Source organism: Denticeps clupeoides, unplaced genomic scaffold (genome assembly GCF_900700375.1).
Source record: "Denticeps clupeoides unplaced genomic scaffold, fDenClu1.1, whole genome shotgun sequence".
Taxonomy (NCBI): Eukaryota; Metazoa; Chordata; class Actinopteri; order Clupeiformes; family Denticipitidae; genus Denticeps; species Denticeps clupeoides.
The window spans coordinates 145405-166034 of NW_021630036.1; the positions used below are offsets into that span (position 1 = coordinate 145405).

The window sequence follows — 20630 nt, forward strand, 5'->3', positions numbered from 1 at the left end:
TTCATGGTGTGTTTTCCCTCTTCTCATTTCCTGTGGCTGTAACCATGGAGACCATACAGCTCTACATGGGCACTCACAGTAAACCAATGAATAGTTATGATTAGATCCACTGGGACCATCTAATCCCACACGGACTCGCATCCTGGATCCAGGACAATGTGTTGCTAAGGACAATGGTTGCCATGTGTGAGGGAGCGTTGCTACGAGGTGGGTGCAGGCTTGATAATAACAGGAACTAATATGCAGAGGGATGTTCCAGAGACATGAAGACGGTGCTGGATGCTGGACGGTCCAGTCGGGTACCTTCTGCGGAGGAAAGGGCCCGCAGGTCATGAACTCGTCCAGCCACAGCTCCTCCATGTCGGCCAGTTCCTGGTGCAGTTCCCTCTGAGAGCTTCTCTCCTCTGAAGAGCCAGGACCACCACTATAACGTGTCTGGTCCAGCTGTAACGTTGGAGCTTCTGGCTTGATCCGAACAGGCAAGCGACTCCCTCGTGATGTTCGGAGTGGATGGTACTCCAAACTCCGCACCAGGGACAGGGCCAGGTCCAGGCCAGACACGCACACATCATCAGGTTCAAGTACAGACACTCCCTCGCCTGTCTTCTGAGTCGAATCAAGATGTTCTGGAAGAGGCTGCTCTCCCTCAGTTTCGTCCAGCGCATCCAGAGACTCTGTGGACGAGGCTGGGCTGAGCAGGTTCTCTGGTTCTGGACCATGGTCTGTATTGGAAGCTTCTTCTCCGCCTGATAGCTGCTGGGTGCTCGGCCCGCAGGAAGTGGCCCCCGACACCTTCCGTGGAACCCCGCACACCGCCTCGTAATCCGAGTCCGCCACGCGCAGAGCCGCACAGCCACGACACTTCCTGGACTGAGGGTGGTGGTGGTGCAAAGCATGCTGGGAACTCTCCAGCTCAGACCAGTGCTCGAATACGGAGAAGGTCAGGTCCTCCTGAACCAGAGAGCTGTAGGTCGCGTCGCTGAGGGCCGCGGTGTCAGGCGTGTGACTTCCCACGGCGTCCCTGTCCTCGGCCTCGTTGTTTCTCCAGTAGAGCGAACCCACGCCGTGCCGCAGCCGCTCCTTCTCCTGAAGGAGTTTGTGCAGGCGCTCAATGGACAGGGCCTCCACACGGGCGATCACGGTGTCGAAGCGGTACATGCGCTCCAGCACGAAGGCGCACTTGCCGCACACGAACTCGCCACGCCCGTCACGGGTCAGCTCGCGGCCCAGGGCGTGGGACAGCAGCACCTGCAGGTTGAGCTTGGCCGTGGGGTGGAAGATCCATCGGCGCTGGTTGCCGCACAGTTCCCGCCCACAGATTCGGCACGGGTCCTTCAGCCTGGAGTCCAGCATCTCTTCAGGATGGATTCTGTGGTCCACAGGTCAGTGTCCTAAACTGGATCAGGTCCAGATTCTACTGCTCCTTCAGTAGAGTTCGCCAAAAAACCTCCAAAAACTAAGGTGGAGCAACGCATTTAAACCTCAGTCGGTGCTGACAGTGACCCCCAGGGAGGAGGACAGGCCCTTTCTTCTTCTTCCCTGGTCCCTGCAGCAGCTCCGTCGTGCGTCTCCCTGCGCGGAAAGATGTGGCTGCGGACCGAACCATCTGGACCACGGCGGGGGGCGTTTCTTCCGGAATCCATGCAAATGTTCACATTTCAAATATTATTCTATAATGTTGACATTGACTGGAAATAAAACGTCGTTCGGGTAAATACTATTTACTGTGTATATTTTACTGTTCGTCTGTTGGTTAAAGCCGTTTTTATCCGACGCGTCGCACCCCTCCGCCGACATTTTACAGCTGAAGCCGGTGGGCAGGAGGAAGGGAGGACGCAGATAAACAGAAGTGAATCTGGCCTTTCACTCCTTTTGTTGCTCGACGCAGCATAGCTGCCCTGTCGTCATTGTCCCAGTTCTCTATTAAACGGAAATCCTTGCGCCACAGTGGGACCAGAAGCCCCCGTTCCCGTGAACACCAGCTTCCTTAACCGCTGGGCCGCCAGAGCTACCGTGAAGAGCGCAGTTCGAGGCCCATGCTTTATACTGAATTCAGGACGCATGTTACGTCCCACGACGGAGAGCAGTGTAGATATCGTACTGAATTCTGACGCCGACAGACGTTTACACGGAATGTCCACCAGGTGGCACCATTGACGCAGACAGCGGCGACTACAATTAACACCAAAATCACAAAAACCGGACGAATAAAGGGGCTCCACGTGTTCATTCGTAGTTTTAAAGTGAGGTGATTGTCACATGTGATACACAGCAGCACAGCACACGGTGCACACAGTGAAATTTGTCCTCTGCATTTAACCATCACCCTGAGTGAGCAGTGGGCAACCATGACAGGAGCAGTGTGTGGGGAAGGTGCTTTGCTCAGTGGTACCTGGATTCAAAGAAACACGTTGAATGAGAAGGTGAGTCCACACTTTTGGCCTGTACTGTATATAATAGAGATTATGTCCCAGAGACACCGGGGGCAGGGGTGGCCTAGCAGGTAAGGAAGCGGATCCGTAATTGGAAGGATGTGGGTTTGAATCCGGAACCGCCAAGGTGCTACTGAGGTGCCACTTAACAAAAGTACTGTCCCCATGCACTGCAGTGGGGCTGCCCACTGCTCACTAAGGGTGATGGGTTAAAAGCGGCTGCACTGCAGTGTCTCACAATGACAATCACTTCACTTTCACACCGCAGTGTGCCGTTTGACGAAACTGGAAGACCTGGCCAGCCCCTCTAAACATGACCTGGATTCATTCAGTCTTAAAATATCTGACCTACTCTCACAGCTGAGACCCCTGCGCCGTCCCACTGACACCCAGAGCCAAGACGGCACAGACAAGGGTGTGAGTTACACCAGGGCTGCCCTCCAAACAGCCGATCAAATATCAGCACCAGAATCATACAGGAAATGTCATACTGTGACCTTTCTGGGAATAGTTTTGTGACTGTATGTGCAAACAGATATACTGCACATTATGTTTTTTAAGTAAAATATATCCTCATGCTCACATAAAATGTCAGTGGCGGATTTATATGTCACTGTGTATGAAAGGGGTAAAAGTGCAGACTGAGACTGAGCCAAAGGTGGACATTTTTAAGAGAATTCATATGACAAACTTGCTGAGTGAATGTGTGTGAGATTTTAGTGGTGTACCTGCACGTTGCTCTCTTCTGACACGGCCTCCAGCTGAACATCAGCCGTCCCCACACGGCACCTCAGTTCCTCAATCAGCCTGAGGGTGGAGGTGAGGCTTTATTGTTTGAATGTGATCTGTGGGTGCGGGTGTGAGTGTTTTTACTCACCTGTCCTTCTCAGCCAGTGCGTTCTTCATTCTGAAAGCCTCTCTGTCCCCTGCCTCTGTCCTTTCCGTCAACTTTCTCTCCAGGCTCTCGGCACGTTTGGTCTCGCGCTTCAGCTGGTCGGCTTTCTCCTCAGCCTCAGTCTGCGCCAGCCTGACCTCCTGAAGACAAGAACACTTTATTATAGCACAACTCAAATAATGAAGCAAAACCAATAAATAGCAATTACTGTAACAATAACACAATAATAATAAAGCACGCAAATGGAGATATCTGTGAAGGTTCTCGGTCATCCAGGCCACAGTTATCTAAAAAAAAGTCTGACTGAAGCTGACTGAAAAAGAGTGAAACGTTGTCAAGGAACCAAACAAGTCCATTTGCTATTGGAATAACCTTTTTTTTAGATTCAAATGGAAAGTAAGGTCAAATTAAAGGTCAAAAAAGGTAAATTAAAGGCAGCTATAGTCTTATTAAGGCCTGAGTTAAAAAGCCTTTTTATAAAAGATGGGATAGATGGAGATGTTTGTTGCCATTGCTCTGGTCCATTCCTGCAAAAGGAATGTTGCCTAGTTCATAGTTCATAAAGGGATATATAAAGGGGCTTTAAAAACAAAAAGACAAATCTTCCAGTCCTGGTCCCTGATAGAACATTTATTTATGCAATTACACAATAAAAGTCAATCAACTGTATGAAACCTTCCAGCCATTTCATACGGCAAACGAAAGGACGTATATAAGAAAAGTTGATGTGTGTGTGTACCTCGTTCAGCAGCTGTATTTTGGTCTCCAGCACCTCCTGAATGCGAGTAATCTCCCACCTACTCTCCTCACACTGATGCTGAGCATCTGCCGCATTGTGATTGGCCAGGCTCTCTGCAGATGTCCTGTAAGATCACAGGACTAGTGTCACGTGATTTCTGGAAGATGGAGCCTCCACACTCTCAAACACAGTATGTTGGTCCTGCTCAGATCAACTCAGGTAGTGAAGGATCATACGAGATTCAGTAACCATTATTTAAATGGAAATAACGACTGGCCTCAACGGTTACGCCGCTCATTCTCTAAATGCTGCACATACCGTCTGTGTTTGTCGCACATTTTAGCAGAAAATCCTGACAATCCTTTGGCCTTGCCGAAAACTTTTCCTGCACCCCAGGGCGTGACAGTTGCACGTGTGTTTGAACAATTTTATGTTTTGTTAAGGGAGCAACTCTGGATAGACTGTGTGTGTGTGTGTGTGTGTGTGTGTGTGTGTGTGTGACTCACAGAGCTTCATCCAACTGCTGCTGTTTCTCCTGCAGCTCTCGCTTCAGACTTTCCACCTCAACCTTCAGTTCGATGTTCTGAAACACACACAACACATCAGCGGGTTTTTCTTGGTGCTTTTCAGACGTGTGGTATGTGCTGCATTAATGGTTTTATTATGGAAAAGTTATATATGAACACACACCAAAAAAACAGAACTGGTGGGAATGAACAGAACGAATGGATATAAAGGAAAAGAGAGTGTGAGAGATAAAATGACAAATATAGAAGCACTAGATCGGACTAGCAGCTGTCAGACACACACACACACACACACACACACACACACACACACACACCTGCTGTGTCCAACTCCCAGCAACTGAGATAATTTTAACCACTAATCTTCTGTCTGTACAGGAGCTGAGTGTTACTGGCTGAAGATCATTTTGTATGTGTGTGTGTGTGTGTGTGTGTGTGTGTGTGTGTGTGTGATGTAGGTCAGTGGGCCTGCAGTTTATAATAAATCAGATCAACTTGATATGGTCACACAAAAATACAGACCCACTGTTCACTGTGAGTTACACACATTATCCACAATGCACTATGGCCACAGCAGAAATTTAGTTTTTGCCTTCATCATAACATATAATCATGTAAAATAGCACTTTATTAAGAGCACTTTTCTAAGCAAATTTTAAACTAAATGTTTTCTGCAGGTTTCTAGAAGGTTCCTGCCCATAATTCCACAAAATAGACCATTTTAGATACAGTAGTCCAATAGAAAACTGAACGTGCACTTCGTTAACACACTTACCCTCTTGTGGACATCCTCGGTACTGCAGTCCTCGAACCCATGCTGGATCCTCTCCTCTAGGAAGTAGATGCGCAGCTTCAGGCTGAAATTCTCCTTCTTCAGGTCGGCGAGGTGCTGGAAGATGGTGCGATAGCCATTAGACATGTTGGAGTGTCAACCCCCACATCGCTCTAAAAACAGCGACGCCGCGGTCATTCAGCTCCCCTGATCTGCCGTGACAGCAGATGCGCTTCTAGAGGAGGGTCCTACACAGGGAGGAGCTCAGAGATGGGGCTCTGGGGGGGTTAAATATCGTGAACGTGATCATTTTTTTAAAAAGCCATTTTTATTTATTTATTACAGTCATTTAAAGCATTACTTGGTTGTTAACTGGTGTTATTCTTTTCATAATTGTTTACTCATAATTGTAAACCCTCATACACCACAGGGTCATGTAAATATCCATTATTATTAGCATTATATGTATTTATAAGACTTTTTATATGATGTGCATATTGATTTATTTGGTAGTAGTCTAGAGGTAAGATACTAGACAAGAGAAGCACCATGGTCTCAGGTGTCTCCGGGGGGACTGTCCCTGTTACTACTTAAGCTGTACGTCGCCCTGGATGAAGGCGCCTGGTAAATAACGTAAATGTTGAGATGTTCATTCTTCATAATGTCCGCATATGACAATATCTGAACAGATTCAGATAACCTGAACCCGACCCCTGTCCTGTCGGGGGACAAACTGCTGAGGCCAGCCCCAACTTTCTATTTCTGTCTGTCCATCCACGGGGGAGAACGACAGCTGCTCAGCATGCGCGCGTGTGTGTGAGAATATACAGTAGTTTTTCCAGTGTGTGTGTGTGTGTGTGTGTGTGTGTGTATAAGTTGTTGTGATGCCAAGCTGCTGGGAGCCAACATTGCTTCTGTTCCTGATATGGAGGGCGGAGTGTGACGCGTCTCAACTCACACACACACACACACACACGGCTCTTGTTTTATTAAGTCCAGGCTTGCCCCGACGCCTGGGCAGGTCTGAGACATACACAGAACTTTCAAACAAAATCCAAGGTGTTATTTTGGTCACACTGGACCACAAAACACTTTCCCCATGCAAGTGAAATGATCTGTGGTGAACTGAGACCAAAGCGGAGCCTTTTTCATCCTTAAATTCAAAGCCTCACGTGTGGCACTAATCTGAACGTGTCCAGTCTCCATGCCGGCCGGCCGAATGACTCGAGCTGTCAGCAGGTCGTCCGTGCTGCCCACCACAGCGGTGGGTAAAAGCTGACAGTGTTAGGAGGACTGGATCCCACCCTAACACAACACCGACCTCGAACGTGGCACAGTGGCCATTTCAAAAGTGCCACGCTGGTGTCAACAGGGTGCAGAAAGTCCTAAATGTCTAAAAACACAAGCCCTTCACAGCAGTGTCCTTTGTTTCTTGCATTGACTTGCGGTGACCACACGGGGGCAGTATGACTCCATATTCAGAATTTCTAAAACACAAAAAATATCAACACAGATGCATATGCTTCAATCCAGGATCATGATTATCACACCCTGGCCATGATTAGATGACAAGAATGACACGAAACGTGATGCATCTCTGAGCCAAAAGACAGTAATAAAGAGCTCCTCTGCCACAGGAAACACAGAACAGGACGTTCTAATGGTCTTTACTGCAACCAAACAAACAAAGCCTTAAAAATGAGGAAGAAGAGGAGACGGATCCCTCCACTTTCAGTACGGTGCTAAACAGAAAGGCTACTTACGTGCGCGAGAACTGCTCCGGTCTGCATAGAAGTACAGTTACCATAATTCAAAACATAATCGTTCTAGGTCGTTCCACACAGATATACTAAATAAAATTACTGTAATTACTGTACTGTAATCAAAATGTTGTCAAAATGTGATGCACGGAACCTTCACCAAGTTTTTCTTTTCCAACCATGAAAGCAGTGGTGATTTATGCTACCAGTGTGAATTATGCTATATTTAATTTTCTCTACATCTAGATTATCATAGTAATTTGTAATTAATTTGATGCTGAAATGCTCAGGATTAATTCACTCAATGTATTCCATTTTTCTGCACGTCTGTCTCCACAAATTAACGTGGGTGTGGCATTATGGTACTTTTCTCTGCTTTATAAAATATTAGTGGTTTTACTAATTAACAGAAACCCTGTTATCTCGCACTTTTATATAAAATTCACATTTTATAAAAACCGGGGCTCCTCCGAAATAAACCGTGAAATCCGAACCCTGATCAACAGGCTCACAGAAAAGAATTACGGAACCCTGATCTCCATCAGACAACAAGCAGACCACATGTCTCCTGTTTCACAGTTTTGTCTGTAGGGTAGACACATCTCAGATTTGATGTTAATCAGCCTTTTTACATTTGTGTTGCAATGGTCCACTGAGCTAAATGAAAACTTGATTTGCGCTGCAATTTTACGTTTATTTGCAGACAAGTGTTCCGGACTTCAGCCTGTTTAACACCATCAGGAACATTAAGCTGTAAAATGGTCTGCGTGTAAAAGTTTTATTTGAAAACCACAGCAGTAGGAGCTGTACGTCTCCATCTTACCCACAAAATAGCACAATTTTAAATAAAATATATTTAGAAAATGACCAAAAATTCAGCCAGAACAAAAGCGTGCTATATTCCCTGTTGTTTTGGTAAATGCGTACAGAAGAGGGCTCTGCCCCGCCCACCAGATTGTTTTGTAGGTTTTTTTGGCCCTGATTACTTTTTGATGTTCATCAGATGAATAAAGGGTCTCTCTCGGCCGTATGCATGAATGAAAGGGTCTATAACTGATCTCCCTTCTGGATTCAATCACCGCGAGCAGCCCTGGAGAGTTAAATAAATACGGCGGCTTTTCAGTGCTGTCTGCTCTCTTGATTACGCCGGGCTGTCTGTCAGTGGTGACCGGCGGAGTCCTAGTCTTTTCTGAGAGGGACACTCCGGAGTCTGGACTCCGTCTCTCCTGTCAACGTGCTGCACACACTGAGCGCCTGTCGGCGTCTCACCGCCGGCCCCGGCCCTTATAGGGTCTCCGGGCAGAAGGGCTGATGTGGAAGTCCCACTAATTACGGCTGTTTTTTTTAAAAAAAAGGTCAGTTTTGCAGAAAAATAAACATGACGTCAGATGAACTGTTAATGTGTGACGCTCATTACCCAGCAGGCATGAGAAACACCACCAGAGGAAGGGAAGCCACACGTTCTCCATTAGAGGCCTGGTGGACGTTGTTATGGCAGCTGATTTGGGAAATGAAAGCGTATCCACGAGAAGCCTGGCAGGAGAGAGGCGCATTAAGCCATTTACCAGATCCCCCAAATAGGCAGTAATGTGCTGCGGGACGATCGGGGCTCATTCCTGGTTCTGCGCGGCACTCGTCTCCCGCCGAATCTGCATTTACCAGAGACGGGTGTTATGTTACCATGGCGCCTGGTGTGCAATGCAGTCATAACAGTTTATGAAAATGTACTTGTGTGTGTGTGTGTGTGTGTGTGTGTGTGTGTGCAGTACAGTGTCATTACCTGTTAGGGTCTCTGACTGGAGACTGGAAATAAATACAAACACACACACACACACACACACACACACACACACACACACATACAGACGTACAAATATCGCTATGAAGGGGCTTGACAAGGTGGGATTACCTGAACCTGTTTAATAAACTGTGTTTGTACCAGATGACATGTAAATATACCAGTCAAACAGACCAGCATGGTGTTTGATGCACGATTCATAAAGAAATTGACTCAGTATAACAACATTATTTAACATAATTACGCATTATTTCTTTCTTTAATGACCTCCACATCCCAAATAAATCATTTAACGAACACTGTAATTATCATGAAGATTTTACGGCGGTATAAAACCACTTCATGAACACCTTTGTTGGACACCTCACAGTCCAGAAAGTGAATGGTACTGGATTACAGGAACCAGCGTGTCCAAGTTACCTCCCCGGCGCTGATTCTACATTCATTAGCACAGTTCACATTTATTCACATAGTCATTGCATTCTAGCCATAATAACACATGTATTAAAGCATTATGAACTATGAAGTAGGTTCCAGTCCACCACTGCTGTTTATGGAGCAGATGCGCTGTAATAAATATTTCTAGTCCTCCCAGCATGTAATGACTGTTCTGAATTTGCCGTGTCGTCTGAGTAAAACATTAAACTCTCTCATACGGCGGCAGTGTGGGAGAAGCGGGAAAGATGACAAACGCATTTGGAACTCGGCGCAAATAAATGTGATCTCCATTACAGCGGGACCACAGCAGCTGAAATGACACTAGTCCTCTATTCACAAACAACACACACACACACACACACTCGCCTCACAGCCAGTTTGTGAAAAACTGTTAAAAGGTTTTTATTTCTTTCTCTTCACAAATGATTCCAGGTACGAACAGATCCCCGCGCAGCTCAGATCCTCGTCTCGCGTCCCTCTCCTTTCATCTCATTCTTTTCCTCCCCCTCCATCCTTCTCTCCCAAATCATTGCCAGATGTGGTGGCAGTGCTGGGTGCCAATGTTGTGTAAGTGTGTGTGTGTGTGTTGGGCTCGGCGCCGAGGCATCTGCAAAGCAATGAGCTTTTCCAGCATGTGTGCCAGCCTTAAATGAAGTTTAAAACACACACACACACACACACACACACTCCTGCTGAAAACAGGGTCTGACTCAGTGTTCCACACCCCTGTGTCCCACAGTTTCAGCTGGGTGGAAAAGAAAGGGGATCAACACACGCACACACACACTCACACTCAGCCATTTTGTGAGGTAAGTGACTGACGGGGTCATTATTAGGGGAGGGGCAATGAATTATTAATTTGTACGTATAGTGATCATGCATGAGTGTACTGTAATGTACGGAATATTGCTGGGACCTCGTGCCCCTCAGTCCAGTGGTTCTCGTTACAGCTCAGGTCTTGACCTCAGCACATCTACCCTGGATCTGCTCCCTGCAGGAGATCTGGATCCGTGATTGCAGTTTCCATCCCAGAATGCACCACTTCCCCGTCTGAAAGCGTACACCAGTGTGAGACGTTCTTGGCTCGGGATCTGATGCTCTCTGGGCCCCTGCGGCCTGTGATATTCTACCCTGGAAGGGGGCCTTTCCCTGGGCAGCCTGTGACGGATGAGCCCTTCACTGAAGCAGCGCTGGATGGATGCAGCAGGCCGACAGTCTACAGCTCTGGCTCCGCCCACCTCATTTCCTTATCTCGTGTTCCTTGCACTCCTCGGCAGTCTGCGTAATGAGCATCCGTCTCTACGTCGTAAATCACCGGCACATGTGAAATCGTATCGTCTGTGTGCACTGGCTATAAAATGCTCACTTTTTTACAGCTTCCACGGCCATTATGAAAACACACCTCGGAAGAATGAAATACGTGCTTTCTCACGACAAAGCAAATTCCCCGACCTCAAGGGAACTACTTCTGCCTGCTGACTAATGTGCATATGCACCGAAATGTGCAGCACATTTCTCCAGACATGACGGGTCATCTCACGTCCGTCTACTACATGGTGCTTCTTCAGGATGCTGCTTCTTCGTCCACATCCTGATGCTGGGCAGTGTGTTCAGAAGACGCTCAGCTGGGCATCACAGAAGACGGATGTCAGAAGGCTCTCTTAAACCCATCAGCAGCGCAGCGCCACACGGCAGGGAGGGGCCGGAGTGGGCGGAGACTCCCTGAAACCACGCCAAGGCGTTTCTCCGCTGGCCGGAGATCTGAGGCTCTCCATTCCTCTGCTTCTCACTAAAATGCATTCAGAGGTGTGAGTCCTGTGAGACGGCCAGAGATTAAGTGAGCTCATTTATGGGAAGAGAGAGGGAGGGACGGAAAAAAGAAAAAGAGAGCGCTGGAGACGGAGTGGGGGGACAAGAGACAAAGAGGGGAGAAGGGAACGGCCCAGAACACAGTGGTGAACTGATCCCAAGGTCTGATATTTGTATGTCTGTTATGTGTAGAACGTGGATATATAATAAGGATGGAAAAACATTAATAAATTGGTACAAAAACCACTGCCCGGTTTTATTCATTTCCATAAATCAACTTTACACTTCTGTCCCTCCCTCATCATCCTGTTTCTGATCAGGAGAAAATGTCCTTTTCACAGCAAAACTGAGGAGTCTGCAGATCAGCCATCAACAGAAAGTAAAGTGAAGTGATTGTCACATGTGATACACCGCAGCACAGCACACGGTGCACACAGTGAAATTTGTCCTCTGCATTTATCCCATCACCTTGACAGGCGCCCGGGGAGCAGTGTGTGGGGACGGTGCTTTGCTCAGTGGCACCTCAGTGGCACCTTGGCGGATCGGGATTCGAACCGGCAACCTTCTGATTACGGAACACTAGGCCACCACTGCCCCGGAACCAATTGTTCCTGGAACCGATTTGTTGCTAGAAGAACAACTAACATTTAAAAAGCCAAGTAAAATAAAGTATTTTTATTTAAACAGCTGAATGTTTGTAGGGGCTAACCTGGCAAACACAAGTAATTTATGTTTATATTGTGAATAATGCTAATACGCTAGTATTTTAATATTTTAACACTTTAAATATGCTGAGAAGCACTTTCTTATGAAACAAAGTTGTCTTCATCCATGATCAAATCTACGGATGTAAGAAAAGGTGATTGTTGCAACAAAACTACAGAATACAAAAATATATGTGTTTTCTTGTCCCTAATGTGTGAAATCGAACCCAAATGAAACTGTGACCCTACAAACCAAGCCATGGAGTAGTTTTGCACCTTTAAATTGAATGTCCTTCTTATTGTGCTGCTGTTGTGCTTTGCCTGGTTTTCTTTAAACTGGTACCAGCATTCCAAAATGGGAAATCTGGTACTGTTAAGAAGTCTCTGTGTATTTAAGACCAGCTACAACATCGTAGTGGTTTTTATGATGATCCATTATTGGGTTCTAATTTTTAACACCAACTTTATTCTTTTTATATAAAATTTGTTAAGCGGAGTTTTGAAACTCGTGACTTTTATGATTATTGCATCAGAGAACACGGTCTGGTTAGCAGCGCAGGCCTCAGCTGAGATTGTCTCGCGGTCGTCTCACTGCGTCAAACGGGACCGTCCTGGCTCCGTCTCCCCATGTTTACCCCTCACTAAATTACAGTATCAGGTTCAGACCCTTCCCACAAGCCACCACATCACCACTTCTTTCCCCCCCATCTCTCAGCGGGAGGGTGGGTTATGAACACACATTTACGAACATACACACAAAGCAGTCTCGTCCTCCACAAGCCTGCCTGTGTACTGTCAGCACATACACAAAAACCACTCCTCGGTTGACGCCGAGGGTTATTAACGCATCAGACAGATTCATACACAAGAATAACAAATATTACAGCAGGTGCTGAGTGAGACATGGTCTCTGTTTAAACCTGCGGCGCTGTGCTGACTCCAGCCACCAGGGGGCAGACCTTACCAAGACCATACAAAAAAACACACACACAGACATGCAATTAATTACAAAAAGAAAACATAAAGGCACACACACATGAAAACATAATTCATAAAGAAAGTTAATAAATGGTGGTGCTGCTGGGAGTGCAGAATTCATTTCATTGGATTGGGAAGCACGTGTATTTATATTAAATAGTTGTCCCAGGGTTCTATCTGTGTCACTTGGCTTTTGGAACAGTGGGACAAGTTTGCAGACGCGATGAACTAAGTGTATTAGCTGCAAACGCAGAAGTGTATCAAAAGCCCAGTTTTACAATGTAGTTGTCTACAGGTCAGTTGAATTAATAAAAATAATAGTAATACAATACAAATACAACACAACACAATGGTGGTGCCTGTTTGTGTGCACAATTGCATCATGGTCAGCTTAGCATGAGCAATGTTCAGGTTCTGGGTCCTGCTGCTGTCATTTTATACCATTCTTTCCACCACAGAGCGGTAAGTAAGAACGTTGGGGTCCTGTGTACCATTATTTTACCTCTAGACGTCAGCACAGCATGGATGACATCTTTACTTGATTACCAAGTTTTATTTTCTACATTGCCCGACGACCAGCCAATCCGAATGCAGCGTACCCCAGGCACTTCCTGAAATGAGAAGAGTGCGGCTGTGATCCTAAAAAGTCCACAGTTGGACATGATGAAACCACACTGGCATTAAACCCTCCGGTTCAGCCTGGGCGAGGTTATTTTACACCCCCGGGGAAACACAGGCCGCTCGTTTGGGTTCCACCTTCCTGATAAATGAAATAAGGCCGCGTCTGTTTCCTATTACTGCGGGATTACAGGTAATTGGGCCGGTATTTACAAGCACACTCCATACTACTGTCAGAGTGCCAGAGCGAGAGCGCCTCTCTCTCTCACACACACACACGCACACACACACACACACACACACACACACACACACACACTCACGCAGGTTTGATGGTCCAATTCGTGAGTTTCAAGGCAGTGAAAATATTTTTGCAAGGCCATAGGACACTCAAGTTAGGTCATTAAAATACACATTAGCTATTCTGAAAATTGGATTACTTGCTCACACACACACACACACACACAAAACGGTAAGAGGTCACAATCAAAAGGCAGGAGTGGGAACTCGACGTTTCACAGCAGTTTATGAGCTAAAATATCCAGATTTCAACCCGGCTTTGGTACCAGCAACTGGGAAAACGTTCGGCTGATGCAACTAGAGAGCGGCTGCTGACTGCGTATTACGATCCAGTTCATTCTGAAGTTGAGTCATGAGGTCAAAATAAAGAAATTACAAAGGCAAACGCACAATCATCACATTTATTTTCACATTTTGCCCCGCTGCCAGCCATCATGAGCCTTCATAACATGTGTGCATCAGCTCAGTCACCTAAAAGGTTCCCATGATTCCGACCGGTTTGCATTTGGAACAGAAAAAAATAAACGCTTTGCAGCGATCCGACTGTCACTCAAGAATTCCATCCATGGTTCATTCATCATCTGAGGTCTCATTAAATCCGCCAATTCGAGCATTTTCTTCGTTATTATCCCGTTTCAGAGCACAATTTGGCTGCAGGGATGGCAGGATTTATGGCCTGCGTGGGGTTTGTAGGTTCGCAGACCTCGGGTGAAAGCATGACTTTATTGTACAGTAATTGCAACATTAGGCCACCGAGTGCCGATGCAATTCATAAAACAAAAAAGAAACTCTGCTTTTTCCCTCCATATTTTCTCTGGATGTAATTGTTCCCATACGGCCCCAGGAAACCATAAAAAATGTTGAAATGCACAACACTTATGAATTTATTCTAGTACACACAAACACACACGCAGTCTCATTACAGCGGCCAGAGCAAATCCGATTTCACCTCACAGGGGTCACACGAGCGTGTAGTGAGGCATTCTGGGAATTTGCCCATGGACCCGTATTCCTCTCATTTACAGTGACCCCGTGTCAGCGGGTCCGCGCGGGGACTTGAAAGTATTTTTTTGTTCAGCCAGACAGGATTTTGACAGGAAGGCATGACGACTCCGAGGACTTCGCTTCACCTTACGGTCGTTAGTTTAGATTGCGCTCAGAAATGTACTTTAATTGATGGAAAAATTAGCATTTTTCTATTCACAATCCACACACATACATCACAAAAGCAGGCTTAATAAGATTAATTAGTGCTTATGTTCGTACTTACCCTACTGTTTACTACCTATTCTTTATGCAGAAAAGAAAAGAAGCGACTGTAGGGGGCGCAAAAGTAACTCAGACAGAGGTTTTAATCCTACGTGCGGAGCCAGAAATCCCCACGACCCCAAACCCATCCGCTCTCTGTCCATCCTCGCGCTCTCGCTCTTTCTCTCTGCAAGATTGGAAATGAAAGTAATTCAGAGTAACTGTATCAGGTATCATCAGAGAGTAATAACCCTCCAATCACAGCCAATTTCATCGCGACAGAAGAAAGAAAGGAGCGCAAAGCTTTCCATGTGTGTTTCACTGAGCTGCGGAGGCACATGGTACTGCTTAGGAGACGAGACAAGGGGACACGGCACAAGAGACGAAAAAAGAGAACCACGACAGCCAACAGCCACTGCTGCAATATCAAGCGCGCACACACACACACACACACATAACCCAGCATTGCCTCCAGACATATGCAGCAGTTGATCCAGAAAATTCTGACCTATTTTTTGGTGAACAAGCAAGCGTGAATACACACACATGTGCACACGCACACACACAAAGACAGACACATGCAGGCAGTAATATAAAGGAAAAACATGATTTAAATAGATTATTTAAAAAAAAATCCACAGGAAAATGTCAAAATGAAGTGATGTGTAAAAAACGCAATATGATAATATTTATTGCCCTATCACTACAATGCACACATGCGTACAGGCAAATACGAAGACCCCTGAATGGCTGAAGCGTAAGAGGTAGATTTACATCGCGGCGAAGGAGACCTGTCGGCCCGTCTGTCCCGCGTAATGGGAGCAGAATAACACGTCAGGCTAGCTAATGGTGTCTAATTTGTCCAGAGGCTTTAATGGCCTCAGTTATTCGTAAACCTTCCACTCACATCAGCTCAAGTGTTCTCTGTGGTCACTTCCAATTCCCTCGGCCGGCACACATGCTTCCAATTTCTCTCATGGACCAATGAGAGATATTATTGAAAGAGTACGTGTGTGTGTGTGTGTGTGTGTGTGTCTACTGTAAGTGTTGCATGGGTTTATCTGTGTAAGAGTGTGTGTGTGTGTGTGTGATAGGAAGAGGGAGGATTGATAGAAAATGTGCTCAGAGTTGTATTGTGTGAAATTCTTAAACAGTAGAAGATGAACATTGTGTGATGTTGCTGAATAAAAGTTTCTCCTTTCTGACCAACTGAAATCACTTCTGAATAACATACAACACACCAATGAACACATGCCGAAGAGCTTAACAAACAGTCAGAGCAGGAATACACGCAATTAGACAAAACCCACACACCAACCTGCTCAAACTCCCGCAGGCTGTGGGTCTGGACAGGGCGGCCCTTCTCAGCCTCCTCGCTCCCCAGGTCTGTGTGTCAGAGGGGAAAAAAAGACAGACAAGTTCACCCCAGTGGCGCCATGAATAAATAAAAAGTAAATGAAATCATGTGGACAACGTGGACAATAGTGAACCTTTATACTATTCTGTCCAAGTGAGAGCGAATGAGGAGCTCCCACGGGGCATAATCAGGAAGGCTGGCAGCGTTCTTCTGGCTCGGCACAAACCCATTACACTGCACATAGGCCTCTAATAATGTGTGTGAGTGTGTTTTAAGACGTGCTAATGATTTACCCAGCAATGTGAAAAATATGTAGCACAGCAGAATGAAGCACTGTATTCACCATTTATATGTATTTAAATATTTACTCATTCCAACATAATTAGAACAACGTCCAACGTCATAAAACAGTCACAAAGGGAGATAGTAAGTGTCAATCTGTATGTGTGTCTGTATGTGTGTGTAAGTGCGTGAGTGTGTGTGTGTGTCTGTGTTTGTGAGAGTGTGTGTCTGTGTGTGTACATGTGTGTGTGTTTGTGTGAGTGTGTAAAAGTGTGTGTCTGTGAGTGTATGTAAGTGCATGAGTGTGTGTACATGTGTGTGTGTGTTTGTATGTAAGTGTGCGTCTGTGAGTGTGTGTGTGTGTGCATGTGTATGTGTTTAAGTGTGTGTCTGTGAGTGTGTGTTTGTGTAAGTGTGTAAGTGTGTGTTTCTGTAAGTGTAAGTGTGTGAGTCTGTGTGTGTGTGTTTGTGTGTAAAAGTGTGTGACTTTGAGTGTGTGTAAGTGCGTGAGAGTGTGTGTGTGTGTGTGTGTGTGTGTTTGTGTGAGTGTGTAAAAGTGTGTGTTTCTGTAAGTGTAAGTGCGTGAGTGTGTGTGTGTGTGTGCATGTGTGTGTTTGTGTGAGTGTGTAAAAGTGTGTGTTTCTGTAAGTGTGTGTGTGTGTGTGTGTGTGTGTGTGCGCGTGTGATTAAAACTCACCACTCATAACACACATGCTCCTGGGCCGTCCTGCTTTGTTCTCTCCATAATGCCTGAAAACACACAGACACTCCCCTTTACAACTATACACACACACTCTCAACATGTTTACACACTGATACACACATGTATCACACACCCTGCTGCGTCCAATTAACATCAAAGGCTTCTCATATCACAGCTGTAAATCTCAACTTCCAACTATTTAATTCATATTAATGAATTAAAAGTCATCTGTGTTTATTTAGTGGATAAAAGCTATTTCACATTTCCTCAGGGAAATTGATGCATGACACACCATTCAGAAATAAATATTTTAAAACACAACACCTCCCTGGCTCTTGGTTGTCTAGGTTCTATTATGTAAGGAAAGTTGCATAAACTTTTCATAAACTCATTCCTGAAGACAAATGTCAAAATGCTGATCAGCGGATTTTCTAAAAAAAAAACACAAAAGGCTGAGAGTGAGAGAATCAAAAATCGGTACGCAATCAATAAATATTTTTGGGAATAATTGTCATGATTATTCCAGGGTTGGGACCGGAGATTTATGTTCGTCCTGTGTTCCTGATTGTTAACTGAAGCTCCCTATAATAGTTAAAAATGTTACAGAGACATGTGTTGTCAGGCTATATTAATCTCATGCACTTTGAGGGCCTTATTTAATACAAATATAAAACTGCCATAAAACCAGTTTTCTTAAGTGACCTGTCTGAAATACACCAAATTAGAGTCTAAATGTTTAGTGTGTATATATATATTTTTTTCTTTTATGACTGCACTATGCGGGGAGGAGGGGGGTCTGTGTGAAAAATATTTCAATGCACGGTATACTGTATATACTGTTAATAAACCAATCTAGAATCTTGAATCTTGAATCTTTTGAATTATCAGGTCCTGACATGGAGGAAACAATCCAGCTCTCCATGGATAAATCTGCAAATCCCTACGTCTTGTGACATTAGCCTGAAATTGTGTCTTGCCCATCTATCCAGCTGATTCCATGGGCGGTAATGGCCTAGTGGGGTTTAAACTCGCCTATGAACCAGAAGACCAATGAGAGTAAAAATTCCCCCTTCACGGGGTCTCCGATCCCAATCGACTCTGTCCTCCTTCGTTGTCCCTGGCTGGTAGGACAACTTGCCCTGTTCCATTTGACTAGCCGAGACTACTACCACCTCTAAGAAACATTTGAAAACCAGCTTGTTCAAAAAGTATTTCAAACGAGTTTAAAACTAACACACTAACACACACACTCATAAAACAAAAAGAAAAAAAAACTCGTCTAGCACTTAACAATTCCCCCGCATGTTCTATTCCTGACAAGTTCGGCCTTATCAGGGCTCAGAGTTTCGTAACTAAAAATCTACAGAAACCAAATGAGAATTGCTGGTGTCTTCCTCCTGAAGTCGCGTATGCCAAGTAAAGTAAAGTAAAGTAAAGTAAAGTAAAGACCAAAAAGTCCCAGGTTCAAGCACCACTTACTGCCATTGTGTCCCTGTGCAGGACACTGAATCCTGAAAGTATTGGCTATATTTTTTCTCACCTTCATGATAATTGGAGACTTTACACATTACAGAAAGCCACTTGTGGAATATCGAGTAATAAAATCTGGCAAAATGTCTGCTGACTATGGGGTCCACAAAAGAACACTACTGTGTGCTTAAAGCACGAAATCAAATTTAATGCACGAGTGAGTACGTATTTGAATAGATTTGCATTAACGGCGTCTCTGCATGTCTCTGGTCCTGCAAGTATGAGTGTGATCAGTATGAGTCAAACACACACACACACACACACACCAACAGGCAGGAAAAGGCTTGCAGTGAACTTAAACACCACCTGCTCCCAGAAGATCATCGTCAGCACGCTAGATGATGGGTTGGGGAGGCAATCATCATACCTCAGATCCACATGACCACACTTACGTCCATTTCCATTTCACACCAACACACACAAATCTTACATAAATCTAGAGTAAGTCCACTAAGAATGGTATATATACAACATATGTTTCACATCTGACCCTAAATTAATCATATGAACATTTCACAGTGATTCTAAAAAAAATACGGACAGAGTTAATCATACGTTTTTATAGCATTAGTGCAAATATACGTCTGCATGTAAATAAACTGTATATGTTGCTTGAAAAATACCACAGGTGTCCACAGAACTACACCACATTTAGCTTACCTGCCTCTGTACAAAAATCCACTCATTCTTTCCACTCAAAGTTTCAATGGAAACAAAACAAAAAAAAGAATAAAATGATCTTGCTCCAGTTCTCTCCAAGGCTTTAGTTTTAAAAAAAAACTGTCTGTAAGAGACAGTTCAACAGGTCTCCAGTCACCACAATCTACTCTCCTTATCTTAGCATTAGCTTAGCATTAGCCATAGCATTAGCTTCTCCCTGCTGCTGGAGCTCAACACTTCTCCCCAGGAGCGAGAGCCCATGTTCAGCCATCTGACGTGGCAGTCGAGGACCCAGCCAGCCAGTCCGAGTGTCCACACACACACACACACACACACAGAGTCACTTGCAGTGCCGTGTTAGCGGTAAACAGAAGCGGCGTGAAGGTGCACACACTCTCACACACATTCCCAGTCCTGAAAGGCTGATCTGTTCCAAGTACAAGTCTCAGTGTGTGTACGCGTGGCTGCTCTTCTTGCCCAGACTTGAGCAGTCTCTATTATACTGTCGTTTGGCCTGTTACCTCGGGTAAAATATACCAGGGGTAGGGAGGAGTGTGTGTGTCTGTGATGGGTGGAGAGACACACGTTCAGACAGGTTTCTCAGTTAAAGCTACTGAAGAAGATTTCAGTGTGTGTGTGTGTGTGTGTGTGTGTGTGTGTGTGTGTTTGCCTAATCCTCTGTGTTCAAACTCTGAAAACAACATTCCAGTAGTTGGAAGAGCAGGCCCTGGGTGCAACTTCCAATACACTTTTCCTAATATTTCCTAACAAGCTGCACGCTATTGGGGTGTGGCTGTGTTCTGGAATGTTTTGCCCGAGCGTCCGAAATTCCGAGACCAGCTCAGAAAAGTTTGCATGAGGTCAGTGGAAGATCTCGTCTCTGGTGGAGTGGAAGTTCACACAGTACTTCACACTACAGCAGCAGGGTGCCTGCAAACCATCCTTTTTCCCACAGAACCACACACACACACACGGCCAGACCCTGCCTTGAACATGAAGCCACACAAACAGCTGACCTGTCCAGTTTAAAGGGCCTCTATTATCCTCCATTTGATGATGAACATCCTTATTTTCCTCTAT

The 20630-nt window shown here is 45.3% G+C and overlaps 1 protein-coding gene across 9 annotated transcripts in view; it reads right to left on the minus strand.

The window, feature by feature from the left end:
• Window positions 1-20630, minus strand: part of LOC114781121 (myomegalin-like) — a 45328-nt gene that overhangs the window by 22704 nt on the left and 1994 nt on the right. For 2 of the 9 annotated variants that reach the window (XM_028967818.1, XM_028967817.1), the window contains exon 1: window positions 304-1998. In XM_028967818.1, the coding sequence (XP_028823651.1) occupies window positions 304-1353 (1050 nt within the window). In that variant the 5' untranslated portion in view covers window positions 1354-1998. Of the gene's footprint in view, window positions 1-303; window positions 2006-3160; window positions 3240-3309; window positions 3468-4066; window positions 4191-4572; window positions 4650-5368; window positions 5483-16336; window positions 16405-17354; window positions 17408-19550; window positions 20057-20630 lie in introns of those variants that run through there. The other 7 variants (XM_028967823.1, XM_028967825.1, XM_028967824.1 and 4 more) reach the window with 7 other exon arrangements.